Source organism: Hydra vulgaris, chromosome 06 (assembly GCF_038396675.1).
Source record: "Hydra vulgaris chromosome 06, alternate assembly HydraT2T_AEP".
In the NCBI taxonomy this organism is placed as follows: domain Eukaryota; kingdom Metazoa; phylum Cnidaria; class Hydrozoa; order Anthoathecata; family Hydridae; genus Hydra; species Hydra vulgaris.
Genome location: NC_088925.1, coordinates 3,614,333 through 3,637,358, shown reverse-complemented (window position 1 = coordinate 3,637,358; position 23,026 = coordinate 3,614,333). Strand labels below are relative to the sequence as shown.

The following is a 23,026-nucleotide window of genomic DNA, read 5'->3' as shown; positions in this document are numbered from 1 at the left end:
AAGTATTAATTGATCTTGAGAAATTGTTGATTATTGTTTATAACAAAAGTTTATAAATTGTTGTTTTTTTACTTTGTTTTTAGCTTTGTTAACACCATAGAAAAAATCAATAAACAATTTTATAAAGATAAAAAACATCATGGGCGAATTGAATATTTTCCGATTGAATGGCGAACCAAACTTAAGCTTGATGAAGGTTGTTTGATTTTTCACTAAATCCAGATTTCATAGTATGTTAATCCCTTCACTGCTCTTCAAGCTTTTTCAATAAATGATTTTTGCTCTCATGTACCTCTCTACTACAGATCTGCAAATTTTCAACTAGACTTTTTTTTATCTCTGTTAGGTTTTTTGATCATTATTCAAATATTTTTATCTCTGTAAAATTCTTTGATCAATGTTCATGGTATTATATCACTTAATTTTTTTACTTTTTATTTTTAGGCATAATAAAAACTGTTACACCATCAAATATAAGTAGTCTTCGCAATGTTATAAATGGAACAACTTTAGATGTTTTGTATTACACCAGTCCTTTATACAAAGAAGAAGTAAGAGTTTGGTTTTCTATAACATAAATTAAAAATATTAAAAATTAAAAATGTATTAAAAATGAGAGCCTTTAGGTAAAGCAATAACAGGTGATAACTAAGTTTTTGCATAAATTTTAAATAATTTTTGCTTCTGTTTTTCAAATTCAAATGTATAAAAAACATTGAAAAAATCACAAAAAAATAAGTTACTGTTGAATATTTTTTCAGCAAGGATTTTTCTAAAAGAACTGTTTATAGCATAGTCAAATCTTACTGGAAAAAGCTCAATGGATAAAAAGGGTTGTCCTGCTATATTTACCAAGAAAAAAAAACCTAAAAAACTAAAACCACTTTAAAGTGGTTTTAAACCACAATAAACTGACAACAAGAATTTTGCAGAAATTTTGTTGCTTGCATATTAATAAGCAGCTAAGCAATTTCTTGGAAGAAGATATTTCTTGATACATTGCTGGAAGAAGATATTTCTTGATTGCTGGAAGAAGATATTTCTTGATTGCTGGAAGAAGATATTTCTTGATTGCTGGAAGAAGATATTTCTTGATTGCTGGAAGAAGATATTTCTTGATTGCTGGAAGAAGATATTTCTTGATTGCTGGAAGAAGATATTTCTTGATTGCTGGAAGAAGATATTTCTTGATTGCTGGAAGAAGATATTTCTGTTTGAACCAAAGCTCAAATGAGAGCAGCTAGAACGTTTACAACACTTTTGCGAATGAATATTGAAAGTGTTTAAAGCAATGAAAATTACTATTCAAGTAACAAACATCTTGTTTGTAAAAAATTTTAAAAAAGTATGAAAATTTCTTGCTTAGCTGTCTTTTTTTTTTCATGTTATGTCAAAACTGTACATTGACAAAAATGTCGAAATCATTAACAAGAGTGTCGAAACCGTACATTGACAAGAGTGGGAATGCACTCAGAAATTTTATTGAGAAGTTTAGCTGCTGTTTTCTTTTATTTAAAATGCATCATTTAAGTGGCAATTATGTATTTTGTTTAGGTATTGCAAGCTCACATTATGCAGTATCCATTTTAGATTACATGATTGAAAATTCCATTGAGCATGTTTATAAACAAGACCATTTTCTATAAGAGTCAACCCATTAAAGACCTTCGCTTCGAAACGGCAAAGAAGTTATATCACTTCATTAACTTTGTCTCAAAATACAAAATACCTCTCTGAACTTGATAAAACAAGACTTGATCGAGTATGTTAGAAAAATAATTGATTTTATAAGGCAATAATATTATTGAAAATAGAAAATAAACAGTATTTACTCAGAATTAAACAGTTTTACTTTACAGCTCTTTACTGAATTAAATTTTCTTAAAAAATAAAGGAGTAATACCCTTTTAAAGTTAGTGCAAAAACTTAGTGAACACCTGTAAAAAATTTTCTTAATTACATTAGCTTCTTATAAAGACAAGAATAAATAGTAGTATCATCAGCAAACAATGCAATTTTAGATGTGAAAGTTTTTAGGATATTGTATATGTAAATTAAAAAGAGTATAGAGCCAAGTATAGAACCTTGAGGAAACCCTGAAGTTACAGGACATGAAGAAAAGTGCTGTCCATCAAGGACAACTTTTATACTACGATTGGTTAGAAAGGATTTAATAATCTTAAAGATGTTACTTAATACACTGTAAAAAGAGAGCTTATGGAGAAGACCAGCATGCCAAACTTTATCAAAAGTTTTTAAAATGTTGAGAGCGATAGTGTTAGCCTCTCCACATCTATCTAATAAATAAGATTAAGTGTTTGTTAATTAAAGACTCAAAAACTTTGCTTATGATAGTAAGAAGACTAATGGGGCGGTAGTTAAATGAGTCAGATTGCTCTCCAGAATTCTTGAAATAGGGATAACAGATTTTGCTTTTCAGCAGGCTGAAAAACAAGACTATGATAAGCACTTGTTAAATAGTTTTGAAAGTATAGACTACAGCTCTTAAGAATATTTCTACAAGATTATAATAGGTATGTTGTCCAGACCACAAGTTGTAGAAGAGTCTAAGAAGGAAATCACTTTAGATACAGAAGCTGGAGTGATAAAAAGGTCAGGCAATGGATTAACCTATTTGTCTGTTATATCAGGTAGAATGCGACTAGTGGAATCAAGAGATGATATTGATGAGAAGTTCTTAAGAAACAATTCAGCTTTGTCTTTAGGTGAGGTAACAAAATCTGAACCATACAAGAGAGGTGGAATAACAGATTTGCCCATGGTATAGATACTGTTAAAGATTCTCTAGAAGTCATGAGAGCTTAATTTTTGAGATGAAATAAGAGATTTCATTACCTGAGAATAGCAGGCTTTGGCATAAGGTACTGTTTGTAGAATGTAGCTCCTTTTAATTACTCCAGATCAGGTCAGGTTCAAAATCATTATGATCACCCTGCTACTGGTATTAGATTATCATTATATTATCAGCAGAGCATGGGGCAAGTAGTACTGTAACCCAGTACTACCTGCCCCATGCTCTGCTGCCTTTTAGAGTTTGCTTTTTAGGTAAAGGCTAAAAGAAACAAATTCCGACTTAAAAATCCCCTGCCTTGGGACTCTTGGTTGAGTAAAGGCTAGAGATAGTGTCTCAATAAAAATTCTCATCTTGGGCTGATGTTAACTACATCTAGCTAAAATTCCCCTGCCTTGGGCTCTTGGTTGAGTAAAGGCTAGAGATGGTGTCTCAATAAAAATACTTATCTTGGGCAGATGTTAACTGCATCTACCTACTGTCTTGTAGGAGGCCCCTAGGCAAAGACTTTAGGAGTAAGCAGAATAATTCTGCTAACCAGCCTCGAACTCCTTCTTTATCTATTAGGCTGGCGTAGATAATAACCCGCTTCTTCAACTATTAGGCTGGGGTAAACCTTCGCTACATTGTTTCCTGCCTAGGATGATGAATGCTGGATCTTCTTGACTCTTCTAGTAAGCGACTGGGGCCAGGGTCGGGGCTAGGTTTGATAACACAAAGCCATGACCAGGGCCAGGTTTATGATCAGGGCTGCATTAATATTGATAGATCCTATAAAAATGTTATTTTTAATTAAAATTTTTGATATGTATTTTTTTTAAAAACAATATTTTATAGGATCTATCAATTTTAATGCAGCCCCGGCAGGGTTTATGATTGGGGTTGTATTTATATTGATAAATCCTATAAAAGTATTGTTTTTAATTATAACTCATATCATAAATTTTAATTAAAAATAACATTTTTATAGGATCTATTAATATTAATGCAGCACTGATCATAAACTCATCCCCAGTCGCGGCTATGTGTTATCAAATCTGGCCCCGGCCATAGCCTTGGTCGCTTACTAGACTCTTCTCATAAATTTTTGCTTGTGCATCCTTGATAGTGGCTATGCAACTCTACCTGTTATCTCATAATGAGAACACAGGAAGAGTTTTATAGCTCATCATTAGCCAGCCTCAGAATCATTAAAACTCAGTTTAATGACTTTGAGGCAGGCTGGTAGTATGGTTTCCTGAAGTCTGTGGTTGCTCTCAGAGAGACTGATTCCATCAACTTAAAAACTTCCCAAAAATTAAACTTAAAACATCCCAAAAGTAACTTCCCAAAAATTAAACTTAAGTAAACTTCCCAAAAATTAAACTTAAAACATCCCAGAGAGACTTTTTGTCTTGACAAAAAGTCTTCTCTTTTTAATCTCTTAGAACAGACAGCCGATCTTGAATCTGATCTCACTTCTGTAAAAGATTGAGGCTTGCATTGGCTTGTTAATTTTTACTCCAACAAAACTCTATTATTGCAAACTCTACTATTGCAGTACTGTCAACATTCCTATACTAATGAATGGCATTTCTCTATATTAATGAATGGCCCTCTCGCTGAGTCCTTTTCTTTATGTCTTCTTGGATTATCATTTACTACTGACCTTTCATGGAAAACATATATATAATCGATTGCTAAAATAGCATCTGCTAAGCTTGCTTCTCTTTATTGCGCTGGCCATTTTCTCTCTCCTGATTCCATTCTCTATCTCTACAAATCTCTTATTTGTCCTTGTATGGAATTCTGTTGTCATATTTGGGCTGGTTCTTCTAATGTTGCTCTTTCTTTTCTAGTAGAGGTCCAAAAACCCATTGTAAATGTAGTTGAACTTGTTCTATTTGCTAAGCTTGAGCCTCTTTCCCATCGTTATAAAGTTGCATCTCTTTCTCTTTTCTACAAATACTATCATGGTTGCTGCTCAATGGAGCTATCATCTCTAGTTCCATCAACAAAAATTCCATCTCGTTTGACTGGTCATTCAGCAAAGTTTCATTTTTTTACTTTATCTGTCCCTACATACTCTAAAAACTTTTATTCATCTAGTTTTTTCTCCTGCACTTCAACCCTTTGATACTCTTGCCCATCTTCTTGTTTTCCTGATTCATACAACTTTCAACTTTTCAAGTGCTCTGTCGACCGTTTCCTTGCTCTATAACTTTATTCTTTTTTTCTAGTAATTCAACTTTATTGTGGTTGTTTGCAGCCTTGTTAAGAGTGAATCAGAATAATTTTAAAAAATAGAATAGTGCTTGGGATGATATTGAGAAATCAATGTATGATTTTTGATTTTTTTTTACTTTTTAAACTATTTCATGTCAATTTTCATGATGTTATTGAAAAAAGTTAGTAGACAGATTTTTGTTGATTAACATTTTCTTTAATTTTGGAACTTCAAACCTTTCTCAGATAGCATTCAAAAAAATTACAGACCTTAAAAATTTAAATCTAGACTTCACATAACATCTAAAATTCAATTTTAGAAACATAGTTTCTATTAAAGAACAAAATTTTCTTTTGCAATTATGGTATAGTCCCAGACTATTATGCAATAGTAAACAGTAAATTATAAGATTTATATCTTGGTGGAAGATCTTGATAGAATATTTAATCAGTGCCTTATGTCTCTACACAAGAAATTTGAGTAACTCCCAAGCTATTGAAAAGTAAAAAATCTTGTAATTAAAAAATATTTATATACGGATAATCTCACCAATAAACTCACATACCGGCAAGACCAATAAACTCACACACAGATAAAAATACTCATCTTGGGTAGATGTTAAATGCATCCTGCTACTTTCTTGTAGAAGGCCTCCTAGGCAAAGATTTAGGGGTAAATATATTCTATCTGTTGACCAGCCTCGCACCCCTTCTTCATCTATTAGGCTGGCATAGATGTATTTATAATACATGGATTCCAGTTTGTTAAATGTTTGGTCTTCTTGACTCAATGGGTTTTGCTTGTGTCTCTGTTTTTATGACTAGGCAACTCATTTTATTATCTCCAAATGAGGGTACAGCTCCAAAACATAGTTTTTATGGTTCTGAGGTTGGCTGGTAGTCAGGTTTTCCAAATTCTGTGGTAGCTCTCAGAGAGGCTGATTCCATCAACAGCTGTAAAATATCAGAAAATACTAAACTCTTGATTGAAGAAGAGTGCTCAATATTTAAGAAATATATATTTTTTCTATAATTTTTTTTTATACTTGAAATTTAGAAAAAACAACTTTTTATGGAACTTAAAGTTTCATGTCTATCTATGTCACATTGGCAATCATCAGCCATGAAGTATAAAATCAAAATATAAAAAAATTACAAACTTCAGTAGAATGAGTTCTGACATTATAATACAAGAAGACGTAATGGAAAACTAATCTCCGCTATCGAGTAATGAAAAGTAAAATTTATCTTTGTGTCTACATTTAGAAATTAACTCTCCCATTTGTTTAGCAGGTTGTTGGTTGTAAAATAATATTTTTTTTTTCTCATTTAAACATAGATTACAAATTTTTGACGCGGGATTGTATGATTTACAGCATTTAACAATATTCCATTTGATTGAAGGTGTAAAGTTATTTTCTTTTAATTCCATACTTCCTTAGACAGCTCAGTGTTGTTCTTGTACTTTTTTGTGTTTAAGGATTTTAGGTAATCTATCTTCCTACCTCATTCTTTACAGGATTTAAAAGACACACAGTTAGGAAGTTGGGTTTATGATCTTTTAATATTATAAAACAATTGTTCCTAGAAAATAAGATTAGAGTTGTAGAGCAATGAAACGGTTGACAAAAGACTTGAAAAGTTGAAGGTTGTATGAGTCAGGAAAGCATGAAGATGGGAGAGATTTCCAAAGCGTTAAAGTGCAGGGAAAAAAGCTACAGTCATGGCCAAAAAAGTAGAGAGGCTCAAAAATTCTATTAAAAATAGCCATACAGCACTAATAAAAACGTTGATGGACAAAAAACAAACAGTTTAATTGTGACAGCACCCTTATGTTTAAACACCAGTTTTAATCTCTTTGACATTGAGTCTACTAGTTTTCAACAGTTATTTCAGTGCACCAAACTCGTTTCAGCCAATACACGAGATCCTACATATTCTATGGATTCCCATTTTTCTCTTTATGATACACCAAAGATTCTCAATTGGATTCAAGTCAGAAGAGTTTCCAGGCCAGTCTGGAAGCTTTATTTTATTTTTCTTAAGCTAGGTGGTTATGACTTTGGCGGTATGACACAGAGCCGAGTCCTGCTGGAACGTATTACACTTCTGTATAGCCATGATGGGTTTCAGCTTGTTTTCCAAGATTGCCTTGAACTTGACTGCATTCACAGTTTCCTCTTTTGGAATGAAATGTATGCTGTCATGGCCAGCAGTAGACATACATCCCCAAACCATGATTTTCAGTACATTTTTCATGATTTTCAGTACATGTTTCATGGTTCGGTACATGTTTCATGGCACGGTGTAACATGGTTCGTACCTTGCATCAGATGGACCTTTAACTCCAGTAACTTGAACACCAAACTGGCAAAATGTTGACTTATCACTGAAGAGTAATTTTCCCCACTGGGCAGGCATCCAATGTAAGTGCTTCTTGCAAAATAGCACTGATTTCTGCCTCTGGGCATCATTCAGCAATGGTTTCTTGGCGGGTGTATTTTGACATAGCTGGAAGAAATCCATGAGTCGTTGACAAACGGTACGAGCACTAACCACAACTGGCAGGGATGCAGCACTTTGGTATGATACAGCAAATGGATTGGTAATTATTGTATATTTAATGGCATTGCTATCATGTCGGCTGGTCTTCCTGCGCCTTCCTGAACCTCTTCTGCAGTTGCTACTACTTGTTTCTCTGAATCTCTTTTCAATACAACCCACTGTAGATTTGTGAATATCGATTTTCTCAGCAATCTTCTGATATGAGATGTCTTCATTTGCATTGGCAATAACAATAGGTGCTTTTCTTGGAGTAATGTCTTTCATTTTACCCATTTAAATGTAAATAAACTAATAAACAATAATACTGACTAGAATAGAGTTCAATAGAATATGCAATTAACACAAATTAAGTCAAATAACACAAAAAATGATAAAAATTTGAGCAAAAATAAATGTTCACTCTCCTAAGAAACAACTGGTGACACATAAGAAACAACTGGTGACACATAAGAAACAACTGGTGACACATAAGAAACAACTGGTGACACATAATAATTATTAATTTACCAAGGTCTAAAACAGGGTTGGAAAAAACCTGGGTTTTTTTAAAAAAAAAACAGCCCACTGGGTTTTTTTTTTTTTTTTTTGGGTTTTTTTAAAAATAGCTTTTTTTGCTTAGAAAATGAAAGACATAATACCTATTTTGCATTCAAAATATCTTTAAACATTTAATTTTTTCAAAATGATAATTAAAAACACATGGTATTAGTTATATTTATTTATTGAAAAGAGCTTTTACCAGGAAATATTAATAATTGAAGAACTGTAAATAAAATTCTCCTTACATAATTTTACTTTGTTTGATTATTACAATAATTTTCAATTCTTGTCAGCTTTTCAGATGTTTTTGACAGATTTCCAGTTAAACACTTCATCTGGGATCATCAAGAATAAACTAAAACAAATATAAATTACACTTAAATAATAGAAATAGAATTTTTTTCAGAATTTAGATGGTTATACTGAAGTTAAAAACGATTTTTCCTACTACTTACCTACTTATTGATCAGATTCGATATCATCACAGGAACTGCTGTCAGCTGCTGAGCTATTGTGAAATGATTTGTAAATCTTCACAAGTTTCATTGCCTTATCTGCACCGAGACGAATCCTGATCTTCGACCAGACAAATCCAAAGGTTGAAAACCATCTCTCAATTGAGGCTGAGCTAGCAGGACAGGAGTGTAGAGAAGCTAGAAAGCTGCAGAAATTGGCAGAAACCTCTTTATCCCTGATTTGAGATCTAGTAACCTTTCCTTTCATGATGTTCCACCATTCTGATGGAGAGATAACCTTTAGTGATTCTGAGAACATTTGCTTGGGGAACACCTCCCTGTCCTTCAAGTTAAACTTGTATAGTAAACCCAAGAAATCAGGGTTCCTGTCCTCTAACCATTGTTCTGGACTGTTTTCATTATCATTATCAATGAAGCTTTTGTAATCATCTACATAGCGATGGTCAGTTATATAGGCCAAAATATGAAAGGGTTGTACAGCATCTTGAAATCTCTTCTTTATTGCATCATAGTATATGGAAAGTTCATCATCCTTTATCAATGAATACCAGACATGAACTGCGTCAGTGAGATGACAAGAATCACTCTACATCTTGTCTAAGGCAATCCCCAATTTTTTCATTTGACTAAGAAGAAGACTTGCCTCACGTTTGATGGCTATATTCATTACAGCCATATGTTAACATATCAGGATACTCTTGTTTGATCAGCTCTTTCATTTTCTTCATCTTAGCTTCATTGTCAGTGCAGACAACAAATACAAACTTATTATAATCATTTTTTATGCTAACTATAGCTTCATTGATGATTTTGAAGCAGTATTCTGCAGTTTTTTTTTCTGATCCTGAGTCAACTATGTTGTACAGATAACTCTTTTTTCCATCATTTATTTATTATCATTTATAGCAATTATTGGGTCATTCTGAATACTAGACCATCCATCTTGAAAAATTACTAACGTGTCTTTGGTTTCCAGTTCGTTCCTTATCCCAGCTGACAGATCATCGTAGACTTTATTTAATAGATCTCCACCCAGTTTCTTTCGGCTTGGTGGGACATACCCAGGACAAAGAAGAGAGCAAAGTTTCTGAAACTCACAATTTTCCACTGAATTAAAAGACATGTTAGAGCTGGAAAAAAACCGGGCAACTTGCTTGTCTATGGCATCTTTCTGATCATTTGATGTTCTAACTTCAAAGTTATTTAAGTTACTACGTTTAAGCCTTTTTGCTGGTGTGGAGCTGGATATAATAGATCCTTCAGAAATTGAAGTATCTGACTCATTTGACAAGAGGCTAATATTGCTCATTGAGCTTCCAGGTCTTGGTTCTTGTTCATCAGTGTCCTTCTTTCTCTCTTTACACTTCTCCAAATAAACACGTACTCTTTCAATTTTTCCACTAATCTTCTCTGAACAATGGTCACACTGAACACTATTTTTGTAAAGTTTCTTGAGTAATTTGTAATTTTAAAAGTTTCTTGAGTAATTTGTAAGATAGAACACAGGCCTGACTTTGATATGGTTGATGAAAGCCACTGAGATCACTGAAAGTATATTGTAAAAAATACTGAAACTATTTTTTCAGAAATATTTCAAAAAAATCATGTCTTTTAAGAATTTTAATTCTTATTAAATACTATATTCTGATCATATCCATATCCTCTTTTCAATAATAATTACCTTTTAATTAGTCATAATTATGTTTAAATGTTTTCTGAAATAAATAAATCACAGAAAAAAACCAAGCAAAGAGAATCCTTTAAATAAAATATTATTTTAAAAAAACCCAAAAAAAACCCAGGTTTTTTTGGGCGGTTTTTTAATGCCAACCCTGGTCTAAAATGGGTAGGATAATAAGAGAATAAGACAAAACTTTAAAAACTAAGTTTTTGTTGTCGTCTCTACTTTTTTGGCCATGACTGAAGACAAATAAAAGTTTTTAGAGCATGCAGGGACAGATACAATGAAAGAATGTTACTTTGCTGAATGATAAGTCAAGTGAGATTGAGTTTTAATTGATGAAACTAGTAATCATAGCTCCTTTGAGCAGCGATAGTATAGCGATAGTATGATAGTATTTGTAGAAAAGAAAGAGATGCAACTTTACAATGATGGGAAAGAGGCTTGAGATTAGCAGATAGGGCAGGTCCAACTATGTTTACAATGCATTTTTGGATCTTGTCTAGTAGAGAAAGAGCATCATTAGAAGAACCAGCCCAAATATGACAACAGTATTCCATACGAATAAGAGATTTGTATAGGTAGAGAATGGATTCAGGAGAGAGAGAATGGTGAGCACAATAAAGAGAAGCAAGCTTAGCAGATGCTATTTTAGCAACCGATTATATATATGTTTTCCATGAAAGGTCAGTAGTAAATGATAATCCAAGGTGGCGTAAAGAAAAAAGGACTCAGCAAGAGGGTTGCCATTCATTAATGCCATTCATTAATATAGGAATGTTGACAGTATTGCGATAGTTGTTTGCAGTAAATAACTGAGTTTTGTTGGAGTAAAAATTAACAAACACTGTGAACCCTAATCTATTACAGATGTGAGATCAGATTCAAGATCAGCTGCCTGTTCTAAGTGATTTAAAAGAGAAGACTTTTTGTCAAGACAGGAGTTGAGTTATCAACAAAAATTTTTATTAAAGACTCAAAGACCAATAACAGAAAGAAAAGTGATCAGAAAACAAGACTCAGCCAAGCACTTGTTAAATAGTTTTGAGAGAATTGAAGAGAGGTCTCGAGAACAATTCTGTAAGACTATGACAGGAATGTTGTCTGGACCACAAGCCGTAGAAGAGTTTAATCAAGATATGACTTTAGCAACAGAAACAGGAGTGATTTGAATGTCTAATAATGGGTAAACCTCTTTAATTGGAATGGAAGGAAGAGAATTCGATTCGAGATTCGAATTAAACGAAAAGTTTCAATTCAAGAAATGTCGAATTAGAAGAAGAGTTCTTTGCAAATAATTCTGCCTTATCCTTGGTAGAGGTAATAAGATCTGTCTCATGAATGAGAGAAGGAATGTTAACCTTCCTTTGTTAAAGATTTTTGTTAAAGATTTGTTGAAGATTTTCCAAAAGTCTCTAGAGCTTAACTCCTGAGATAAGATTCAAGATTTAGAGAATTGAGAATAATGGAGCTTAGCATCTGACAGCACCTTTAGTTTTGGATCAGCCTTTTTATAAATGGAAGTGAATGCTTTTTTTAGAAGGTTGTTGTTATCATCTTTAAATATTTTGTACATGTTGGAAATTTTTTCAGCTGGAGTTAAAGTTTTTTTTGATTTGCGTAAAGATTTAATGTTGTTATTTTTTTATTTTTTTTGAAAGGTGTTGCTTAGATTGCAAAATTTGATGGTTTTAATAAGATTTATTAAATTTTTTAAAATAAACATTTCTTTAATTAAAGGCAAAATACCCAGAATGTAATAAATTGGTTCCGCAAAATTGATGATAAACACCTTTGTTAATTCCTTGTATTTGATATAAATGATTTTTATCCGTCATTAATGCTCAATAGTGTAATTACCTTTGCAACATATAATAATAGCAAAACAAATCTATTATATGCCATGCAAGAAAATCTTTCATTTTTAACGGTGGCATATCATGGATTAAAAAGAAAGCAGGATTGTTTGATGTTACCATGGGAGAATATGATGGCACGGAAGTTTGCAAACTAATTGGGATTTTTCTTTTTGATCAGTTTTTACAGTTTTACAACAAAAATGATTTTGGTTTATATCGAGATGATTTAGCTGTTTTTAAGAACAAAAGTGGCCATCAAATGTTGTAAATAAAAAAGCATATCATTTAAGTTTTCAAATGTAATAATCTCATCTCTATCATCAGCAATGTTAAAATCATTACCTTGATTTAACTTTTAATCTTACTCAAAATTCATTCCAACAAAATTCATTCCCACCATACTGCAAGCCTGATAATAAAATAAGTTATGTGTCTACTGATTCAAACCATCCACCTAACATAATAAATAATCTTCCGCAAATTATTGAGCTAAGATTGTCTGCCAACTCATCAATTGAAGTTATTTTTAATAAATTGGTACCTCCTTATGAAGATGCATTAAAGCAATTGGGATACTCCTATAAGTTGGCATATAAACCAAGCATAAAAAATGTTCCAAAATATAACCACAACCAAAACATAATCTGGTACAATCTTCCATTTAGTAAAAATATTGCGACCAAAATTGGCCAATGATCTTTAACTCTAATTGACCCAGCATTTCCCTAAAAACCACAAATTACACATAATATTTAACAGAAATACAATTAAGATAAGCTACTCCTGAAATATTAAATAATAAATATTATTCTATCATCAACTCACACAACAAAAATATTTTATATGGTGATGTAAAGTTATCAGAAAAAACCTGCAATTGCATTAAAAAATTCCTTTGTCCACGGAGCAACCACTGCATGTCTGACAACATTGTTTACCAAGCCCTGTAAGCTCAAATAAACCTCAATACAAAGTAAAGTATAAGCAAAACCTACTTAAATTACATTATGCGAACCATCTAAAGTTCAATAACTCAAAAAAGTACAAGAGCGACACTGAGCTGTCTAAGGAAATATATGAATTGAATGAAAATAACTTTACACCTTCAATTAAATGGAATATTGTTAAACGCTGTAAAACATAAAATTCTGTGTCAAATATTTGTAAACTATGTAAATGAAAAATTCAAAAAATTATTTTATAGAGGAGACAATCTGCTAAACAAATGGGGCGAGTTAATTTCTAAATGTAGGTACAAAAATAAATTTCTCCTTTCATTGTTTGATAGCGGAGATTAGTTTACCATTCTTGTATTATAACATAAGAACTCATTCTACTGTAATTTTTAAACAGTTTTTTTATGTTTTGATTTTGTACTTCATGGCTTTAGGTTCCATAAAAAGTTGTTTTTTCTGAATTTTAAGTGTATATATATATATATATATATATATATATATATATATATATATATATATATATATATATATATATATATATATACATATACATATACATATACATATACATATACATATACATATACATATACATATACATATACATATATATATATATATATATATATATATATATATATATATATATATATATATATATATATATATATATTATATATATATATATATATATATATATATATATATATATATATATACACACTTATACATACACACGCACGCACATATGCCAATTTTTTAACTTTATTTTTTTTAGAATTTTATTATTTTTTGTAATCATAGATCATATCAATGCTACGTCAGATATTGAACTCTGTGTATAAACAATACACCAAAAAAAATCCATCATTCGAAAAAAATGGTGGTAAAGTATCCATAATTGCTCATTCTCTTGGAAGTGTCATTGTATATGATGTTCTTTCCTGTTGGAACTCCCATTTAATTGAAGAAGACAAAAAAAGTGCTGATCTACAAGTAGCAGTTTCTGAAAAGTAGTTACAGCTGATTTTATTTTTTTAATTTTAATTCTTTTATGTATGTATATATATATATATTATATATATATATATATATATATATATATATATATATATATATATATATATATATATATATATATATATATATATTAGAGGTAGTCAGTTTGAGGAAATTTTCAAATCTAAAATACCATACACTCTAGATTTGGGGCAAATGTTGAAAAAACAACTCCCAAAAAAGTTGAGCTCAACATGTCCACTCTATCCTTACCCCCTAAGCACTTTTTTAGAATAAAAATTCTCAAAAACCATCAAAAACAGCCGATTTTGCAGGTCCAGGAGGAAAGTTAAATGAAAAAAAATGAAAATTTTTTTCTGGGATGTTAATTTTTACCTATATATTTTAGCAAAAATACATGGCATTGTTGTTTTTTACAAAGAAGTTTTTTTTTTGTATTCAGATTTAAAAAAATTACAATATTTGATAATAGTTCCATGTTATTGGATTAAGTTTCAAAAGCAAAGAAATTCAGTTGTATTTATGCTCATTTTCACCACTTTTCTTCCTTTTGTCAAGTGAAGATAAGCTTTTCTGCAAATTTACTTTTAGAAAGTTTGTTTGAACATCTTCCAGGTGTTCTGAAAGCACAACGAACTTTTTCAACAGTTTGCAATGTGTTCTGTTTATCTTCCTTATTATTGTATCGATGAATAAATTGCTGCATCATTCCAACAGATCTTTCTGAATGGTCATTTACTACAATTAAAGATTTGGCATAATTCTGAAAGCTTTTAAAAGCAGACTGGCTGTATTCTCAAGAATAGTTCCCCTTACTACTTTCCAATCAAACTTTATCAGTTCTGTTTGATTGTAATTAAAATCAGGATTTTCAAAATTTGTTTTTAATTTTTTTTAAATGGGATTATCTGGTCCTGTGGAATGTTCATCTGAAACTGAATTACAAAAATGAACCATTCTTAATTCACATACATGATGTCTGCATGCAATAAGTAAAAGATATTTGCCTAAATTGTTGGATATTCTAATTAAAGAACTTTTCTTTAATCCAGTGTTACTTGCAGTAGTATCAAAACATATTCCTCCTACTTTGGATTCAAGGTTGTACTCCTTAAGAAGGTCCACCAGAGGATGGTGGTAAAGGAAGTACTCCAAGCAAGTGTGTCTCACCTTCAATATTTACGAGTACACCCAGTCTATCAGTTTTAATTATTTTTCCTTTGTTTAGTTCAAATAATGTTTTGCCATCAAAATGCACTATGCATGGGTATGGGGTTTCATTCATTGCTTGTTGAACATCTTCTTTTGATATCATGCATATATTATGATTTGCATGTTTCATTTTTCTAGCTGCTGTAGACTGGCTACATTTGAAATCTGTCAGATCAGCTCCTGATTGAGTTAGAATTGCACCTGTAGCTTTATGTAAAACACTTGAAGAAATATCACTGATTGTAGCCATAAGAGCTACATTACCAGCAAAAACATCTATGGGAATTTCAGCAGTGACTTTTTGTTGTGAAGGTTTTCTTTTAAACCACTCTCCAGGATCAAAATCAGTATCATTCAAGGAGTCCTCACTAGTATCTTTATTATTTTCAACATTAGTTGTACCCTCTAATTCTTTATATTGTTGTTTCACTTGCTGCTTTCTCTTTCTGCTACTCTCCATTGCCTAAAAATGTAACAAAAAATTTACTACTTATTAATTTTAATTAAATTATACGAGAGATTGAAATATTGAGTAAACATTGTTTTTTTTGTTTAGCTATTTTTCTTTTAAACCGTCTTAAGTGGCATGTAAATTGTAAGTAAGTTGGTTAGAAGGCCTAGCAATTTTTTTTTTTTTTGGTTTAAAAGAAATACATACTATTTTTCTGTACTTCTTGTCTTCTGATTCAAGCATAAGTCTTCTTTCCCCTCAAATCCTCAACCTTTTCTGAATCAGATCTTTTTTTGTCATTTTTTATTGTATTCCTAAGATCAGGAATGCCAGTCCAGAATAATTTGTTCAGGTAAACTTTAAAATCTTGTTGCTTTGATAAATCTGCAGCGGATCCCCTTTTTTCATGCTTTTTAATTTGAATATTCGTTGTCCAGATTTGAAAGATTTTTTACTAGACTTTGATCGTTTAGTATAAAAAATCCAGCTTTAATCCATGGCTCTTTTACCTTGGCCAAAACACAATCACATTTACTTTTCATTGCACTATTCTTGCTTGTCCTCCTCAGTTTTTCTGAGGAGGACAAGCAAGAATAGTGGCTTTTTTTGATGTTCTTGAAAAAAATGATTGGTTGTAAGCTAAGTCCTGCAGTATTTCCATCCCTGTTGGAAGCTGACAGGTCTAATTTTTACTGACAGGAGCTGATCTGACAGATTTCAAATGTAGCCAGTCTACAGCAGCTAGAAAAATGAAACATGCAAATCATAATATATGCATGATATCAAAAGAAGATGTTCAACAAGCAATGAATGAAACCCCATACCCATAGCCTTGTTTACAAAAAAAAAGGAATAAAAAGTTTAACTAAATTTTTTACCTTAAGGGTTTCATTCTAAAAATAATTATTACCTTTAATGGCTGGCTTTGCTTCTTTGATAATTGTTTTTTTTTAGACCTTAGTGTTCTTTTACTTCCTATTTTCTGACCACACTCTTCTTCTTTATACATATTTATTTTCTGACCACACTCTTCTTCTTTATACATATTTATTTTCTGACCACACTCTTCTTCTTTATACATATTTATTTTCTGACCACACTCTTCTTCTTTATACATATTTATTTTCTGACCACACTCTTCTTCTTTATACATATTTATTTTCTGACCACACTCTTCTTCTTTATACATATTTATTTTCTGACCACACTCTTCTTCTTTATACATATTTATTTTCTGACCACACTCTTCTTCCTTATACATATTTATTTTCTGACCACACTCTTCTTCTTTATACATATTTATTTTCTGACCACACTCTTCTTCTTTATACATATTTATTTTCTGACCACACTCTTCTTCTTTATACATATTTATTTTCTGACCACACTCTTCTTCTTTATACATATTTATTTTCTGACCACACTCTTCTTCTTTATACATATTTATTTTCTGACCACACTCTTCTTCTTTATACATATTTATTTTCTGACCACACTCTTCTTCTTTATACATATTTATTTTCTGACCACACTCTTCTTCTTTATACATATTTATTTTCTGACCACACTCTTCTTCTTTGGAGAAATTTTTTGGGAGTTGTTTTTTCAACATTTGCCCCAAATGTAGAGTGTATGGTATTTTAGATTTGAAAATTTCCTCAAACTGGCTACCTCTAATATATATATATATATATATATATATATATATATATATATATATATATATATATATATATATATATATATATATATATATATATATATATATATATATATATATATATGTATATATATATATATATAATGCGGTAGTGGTGTTGTGGTAAGTCGCTCGCTTCAAAAGCGAAAGGTTCTGAGTTCGATCGCCACCACGTCCCTGGTAGTACCGCGCTCAACTTGTTTCTCCGCGCAGCGTCCTTGTTCGTCAAGGTTCGTGTTTCGGAGTTATAGAGTTGAGAGAGGGTTATAACCACTATTAAGTAGCCTCCTCATCTGTAGTGGCCTTCTCGGCCTTGAGGAGGTGAATAACAAAAAAACAAAAAAAACAAAAAAAATATATATATGTATATATTATATTTTATATATATATACATATATATATATATATATATATATATATATATATATACATACATATATATATATATATATATATTTATATATATATATATATATATATATATATATATATATATATATATATATATATATATATATATATATAAATATATATATAGACAATTCCGCAAGATAGAGTGAAAAAAAAAAGCAAAAAAGTTATGGAAACACATTAAACTTCATAACTCTTTTTTTTAGCTATTTAAAAATACTTTCAAGCAAAAAAGTTATTTAAAAAAATCTTTTTATCATAGCATAGGTTTTAAAGTTGTAAAAGTTGTATAAATGTGTTTTGACGCTTATACAGTCCTGTTGTAATCGTATCGTATATCCATTATGGTATCTGTTAAAGTTGTATCGTTTATCCATAATTGAGAACTTTGAAAATATTAAATTGTTTTTACATAATATACATGGTTGTTAATAATCATTTATACTTTTTTTTCTTACATCATTGTGTCATTTTATTTGTTGTTTTTAAGCATTGGATTCTTCATTACGACCATCACAACAACAAAAACATAAAAATGCTTGTAAAACTTCAAGTAAAAACTATGAAACTCAACATATCATAACATCAATATGTGCTAAGTACACACACTAAATGATTTTTTTTTTACCAATCCTTTCCCTGCATTAAGTTTGACAAAGTTGTTTAGTTCAGAAATGGTAAAAAGTAAGCGTCACACTACGTGGAGTTAATTTTTGAAAAAAGTTGAAGACTTTGCTGTAATTTTTGCTGTAATATATATATATATATATATATATATATATATATATATATATATATATATATATATATATATATATATATGGTCTAAGTAGCACTAATTTAGTAATAAATTTCAAATAAATAACAATCTTTTGCTAATTATTTGAAAATTAATAAGAAAAAATCTTCTATTCAATCAGGTCTGCAATCTTCTATATTACAACTATAAGTTGAGATAAGGTTTTAACCCAGTTTCTAAGGACTCACCGCACAATTATTTAAAAAAAGTCTAAAAAAGTTTTTAACTTAATATGAGCTAGAAATATGTCCCCATTTTATTTAAAAGCTCTCACCAATTTGTCTCATGTAAAATCTTTTTAAGTCCCAGTACAACCCTTAATTTTCTTTATTATACCCTATTAATAGACCCTTAATTTTCTTTATTATTAAAATATTTTTGAATTTTTAAACTGCTTAAATCTTAAAACTACTTTGGTATCTTCAAAAAGTTAATTGCAACTCAGGTAAACATTTATTAGCAAATAACAACTCTTTTATTTAAATACTATGTGATAATGGTGTAGTGGTAGAACTCTCGCCTCATGAGCAAGAAGTTCCAAGTTTGATCCCCACCACATCCCTGGTAGTACCGCGCTTAACTTGTTTCTCTGAGCAGCGGTCTTGTTTGTCGAGGTTCATGTTTTGGAGTTGAGAGAGGGTTGTAACCATAAAAAAAGTAGCCTCCTTGACTGTATAATTAAACTATAAGTATAAGTATACTACTAAATAATTAGAAGAAGAAGAAAACATTTTCTAAGTGATTTTTCTAAGTTGTTGGTTTTAGAAAAATATTAGAATACTTTATTATTTGCTTATATATATATTACTTGGATAGGAGCTTTTATAAACAATGAAGCATAAAATATTTAGAAAAAAAAATTAATATATTAATTATTAAAAATATTTTTTAAGCATCAAATATTTAGGTATAATTATTTTGATTTTTTTTTAAATAATTTTTGCTTTTATATCAAAAACAAAATAATTTTTTTCTCCAAATCTCTATCAAAGAGTGTGACCAACCATTGGTGTCATTATGTGCAAAACAACAACTAAATTCTATTCAGAATATTGTTGTTATAACAGATATAAAAGGTTACAGAAAAACTTTTAAGAAATTTTAAAAATATTAATGTGACACAGTCCCCACCTATTTTTGTTATTTTTGTTATTTAGTGATGTTGTTTTTGTTATTTAGTGATGTTTTGTTATTTATTGATGTTATTTTTGTTATTTGGTGATGTTATTTAATGATGTTATTTTTGGTTATTTAGTGATGTTGTTTTTGTTATTTAGTGATGTTAATTTTGCTACACCTTTCATTACTTGTTTAAAGGTTGTTAATTTACATTTTCTGTATTTTTGTTATAAATTAAAAAGTTCTAAAAAGTTTTTTTTTGTAACATTCTGTTAATTTACTCTATACTGTTTATTTGCATAATTTACATTTTTGACTAAAAAACAAAAACTTTGTATATAATTAATGTTATATATAATAATTATAAAAGTATTTATAGGTAATCATAAGTTATTTTATTATTTTTGTAAAAATGTATTTTTTAACAAATAATCTAGTAGTTTATTTTTGTTTTTATACCCTAGATCATACTCATGGTTATGGGGATGGAGCAAGGAACATCATGCTGAAACTAAAACTGACCCAAATAATTTGCATTATCGTTTGTATAAAGCTAGATTGGAGGTTTCTAATTTAGAGTATCAACTTGCAGCTAATGATAATGAGAATAAATTATCAGACAAGTTCTATTCTCTTTGTTTTAAGGTGAGTCGAGGGTTGTGGGTAAAAAGGTTTTAAAATTTTATTTTTAAGTTAGTTTAAAATTTGAAATTTTAAGTTAGTAGCAAAAGAATTTTCAGAAATCAGATTTATGTTTACTTTGTTGTTTATTCAGTGTCTATAATATAGAACATAGCTGCATTCACTATATGTAAATATATTAGGGTTCATTATCGAAATTTTGAAAATTTTCGATTAAAATGGTATCAAAATACTTTCTTTTTTTTTTCGAAATCTATAAAAACTTATGAAAATAATCGAACTAGCCAAATTAATTTCGGAAATAAAAAAGGAATTTCAAAATGTGAAATTAATTTCAAAATAAAAAATTGGACTTCAAAAAGTGAAATTAATTTCGAAAGAAAAAACAGAATTTCGAAAAGTGAAATTAACTTTGAAAAAAAAAAAGTGGATTTCGAAAACTGAAATTGATTTTGAAAGAAAAAACTGAATTTTGAAATGTGAAATTAACTTCAAAAAAACAAATTTCGAAATGTGTAATTAATTTCGAAAGAAAAATAATAATTTCAAAATGTGCAATTAATTTCAAAAAAACCAAACAATATTTGATAAGCTAAATTAATTTCGAAAATAAAATTAGGTTTCGAAAAGTTTATTTAATTTCAGGAAGAAAAATAAAGAATTTTGGAAAATTAAATTTATTCCAAAAAGTAATTTTAATACCTTATATTTTATTTGCATAATAATATTAAAATAACCAGAGGCTTAAATAATTTACCACAGTTTTAGTGTTCAAAGAATATAATTTATCGAGGCACCATGATTCAAAACATCTAAATAACTTAACCAGTTTCTAGACGAATTAGGGGGAAAAACAAAAAACAAATTTATAATTAGTTCGTTGGACAACAAGATTTATTAAAAAAAGGCAATATCTTAACAGTAAATGCTACTGTTGCAAGCTATGAAATTAGTCTCTTTATTTCTAAACCATTCAGTGACGGGGAAAGATTACTTAAATTTAAAATTATTCACACTTCTTCCCTCCTCAATGCATTTTTTGTGCATTTAGTCAGAAAAATTTACCCTTTTAAAGAAGTCAGCAAATGTAGACCTTTTAGACCAGCCAGTCGTCGAATTTCAAAAAACAAGGACCTTATTTTTTACTTAGCAAAAATTTTAATTGCACCCCACCACGTGACATCTACTAAAGCCTGCCCTGCCCTGGTTGCAGCTCTGTTTTGGTGTTTTTTCCAGACTGGAAAAGAAAATAAAGACTGAAAAGAAAACAACTTGTCATTAATTAAGCTGGTTCAAGTTTATCATTGTTTTCAATTAAATTACAACATGATTTATCTGTATTCCATTTAGTAGAGAATACAATGTTGGAAATAGAAATGTTACTGTAACATATTTCTTTCCGCTAAAATGTTTTGTTAGCTCTTTAATTGGGTGTAAGAAATCACATAAATCCTCCAGCGCCTTAAATTCGTTAGCAGTGAAAAGATAGTCTTTTATATTTTGGTATTCGATGCTTATCATATAGAATGCAGTTTTATGAGTTAATATAGATTCAATCATATCGAATTGGCTATTCCAGCAAATAGCTATAACCTGTACTAACTTTATTTTAGTTTCATATCAAAATGTTTCTTGAACTTCTCTTAACTTTTTTTGTAACATCTCCAAATGCTTAAATGAACCAACAATGTGCCTGCAGGATGAAATTACCTTGGCGATTTCCAATTTGCCTTTATTAATTTTTCAACTTCTTTAAAGGAATCCCAAAGTGCCGAGACAAGTTGTGTTTATTTTAAAGACAATAATAAAAAAAATGTTTGGGCACAATTTTTTAAGTAAAACAAAATAATAAATGTATACCAACAAAAACAAACTTTGTTGTTTTACTCGGCTATATCTCTAATAAATGATGTCGTTTACCAAAATTATTTATTAATTAAGAATTTAAAAATTTTTTAAATATCATTTCGATAGGAGAACAAAAACGTCATAGCAATAAATGGCTTAGATAAACTAAAAAAAGTTCACATTATTTACATAAAAAGAAAAAAAGATTCAGAATATATATGGTGATCAACGACTTTTTATATATATTTATTTTATTTAAGAGTGTAATATAAATATCTTAATTTTATTTGGTTCTTACGCTCTATAAAAAAATATTCTTATGTTAAGCTTCCTATAAAATTTATAGGAAAGTCATACGATTGATAATAAACACTATTTAAAAAAAATAATAAAACAATAACAAATAATATTGATTCAAAAAAAAAAAAAATTCTACAATGATGTCATTTACTAAAACTCTTTAGAGTTAAACGCGCTTGAATAAATTATAAAGTCTGTAGATTGTGGCGTATATTTTAAAGACTCTGAGAGAATTGCTACTCTGGAGACGGCGAGCTTCGAGTAAAGCAACAAAGTTTGTTATTGTTGGTATACATTTATTATTTTGTTTTACTTAAAAAAATTCACACAACTTGTCTTGGCACTTTGGGATCCCTTTAACTTCACTTTCTGAAATTTCTTTATTAATTAATTTTCCATCATCGTAGTAATCTGTTACTTCGTAACACTTT

At 29.8% G+C, this 23,026-nt stretch overlaps 1 protein-coding gene across 2 annotated transcripts in view; it reads left to right on the top strand.

Moving 5' to 3' along the window:
- Nucleotides 1–23,026, top strand: part of LOC101234320 (phospholipase DDHD1) — a 71,293-nt gene that overhangs the window by 27,835 nt on the left and 20,432 nt on the right. For both annotated transcript variants that reach the window (XM_065799007.1, XM_065799006.1), the window contains exons 7-10: nt 84–196; nt 445–551; nt 13,899–14,107; nt 20,270–20,450. In XM_065799007.1, the coding sequence (XP_065655079.1) occupies nt 84–196; nt 445–551; nt 13,899–14,107; nt 20,270–20,450 (610 nt within the window). The remainder of the gene's footprint in view (nt 1–83; nt 197–444; nt 552–13,898; nt 14,108–20,269; nt 20,451–23,026) is intronic.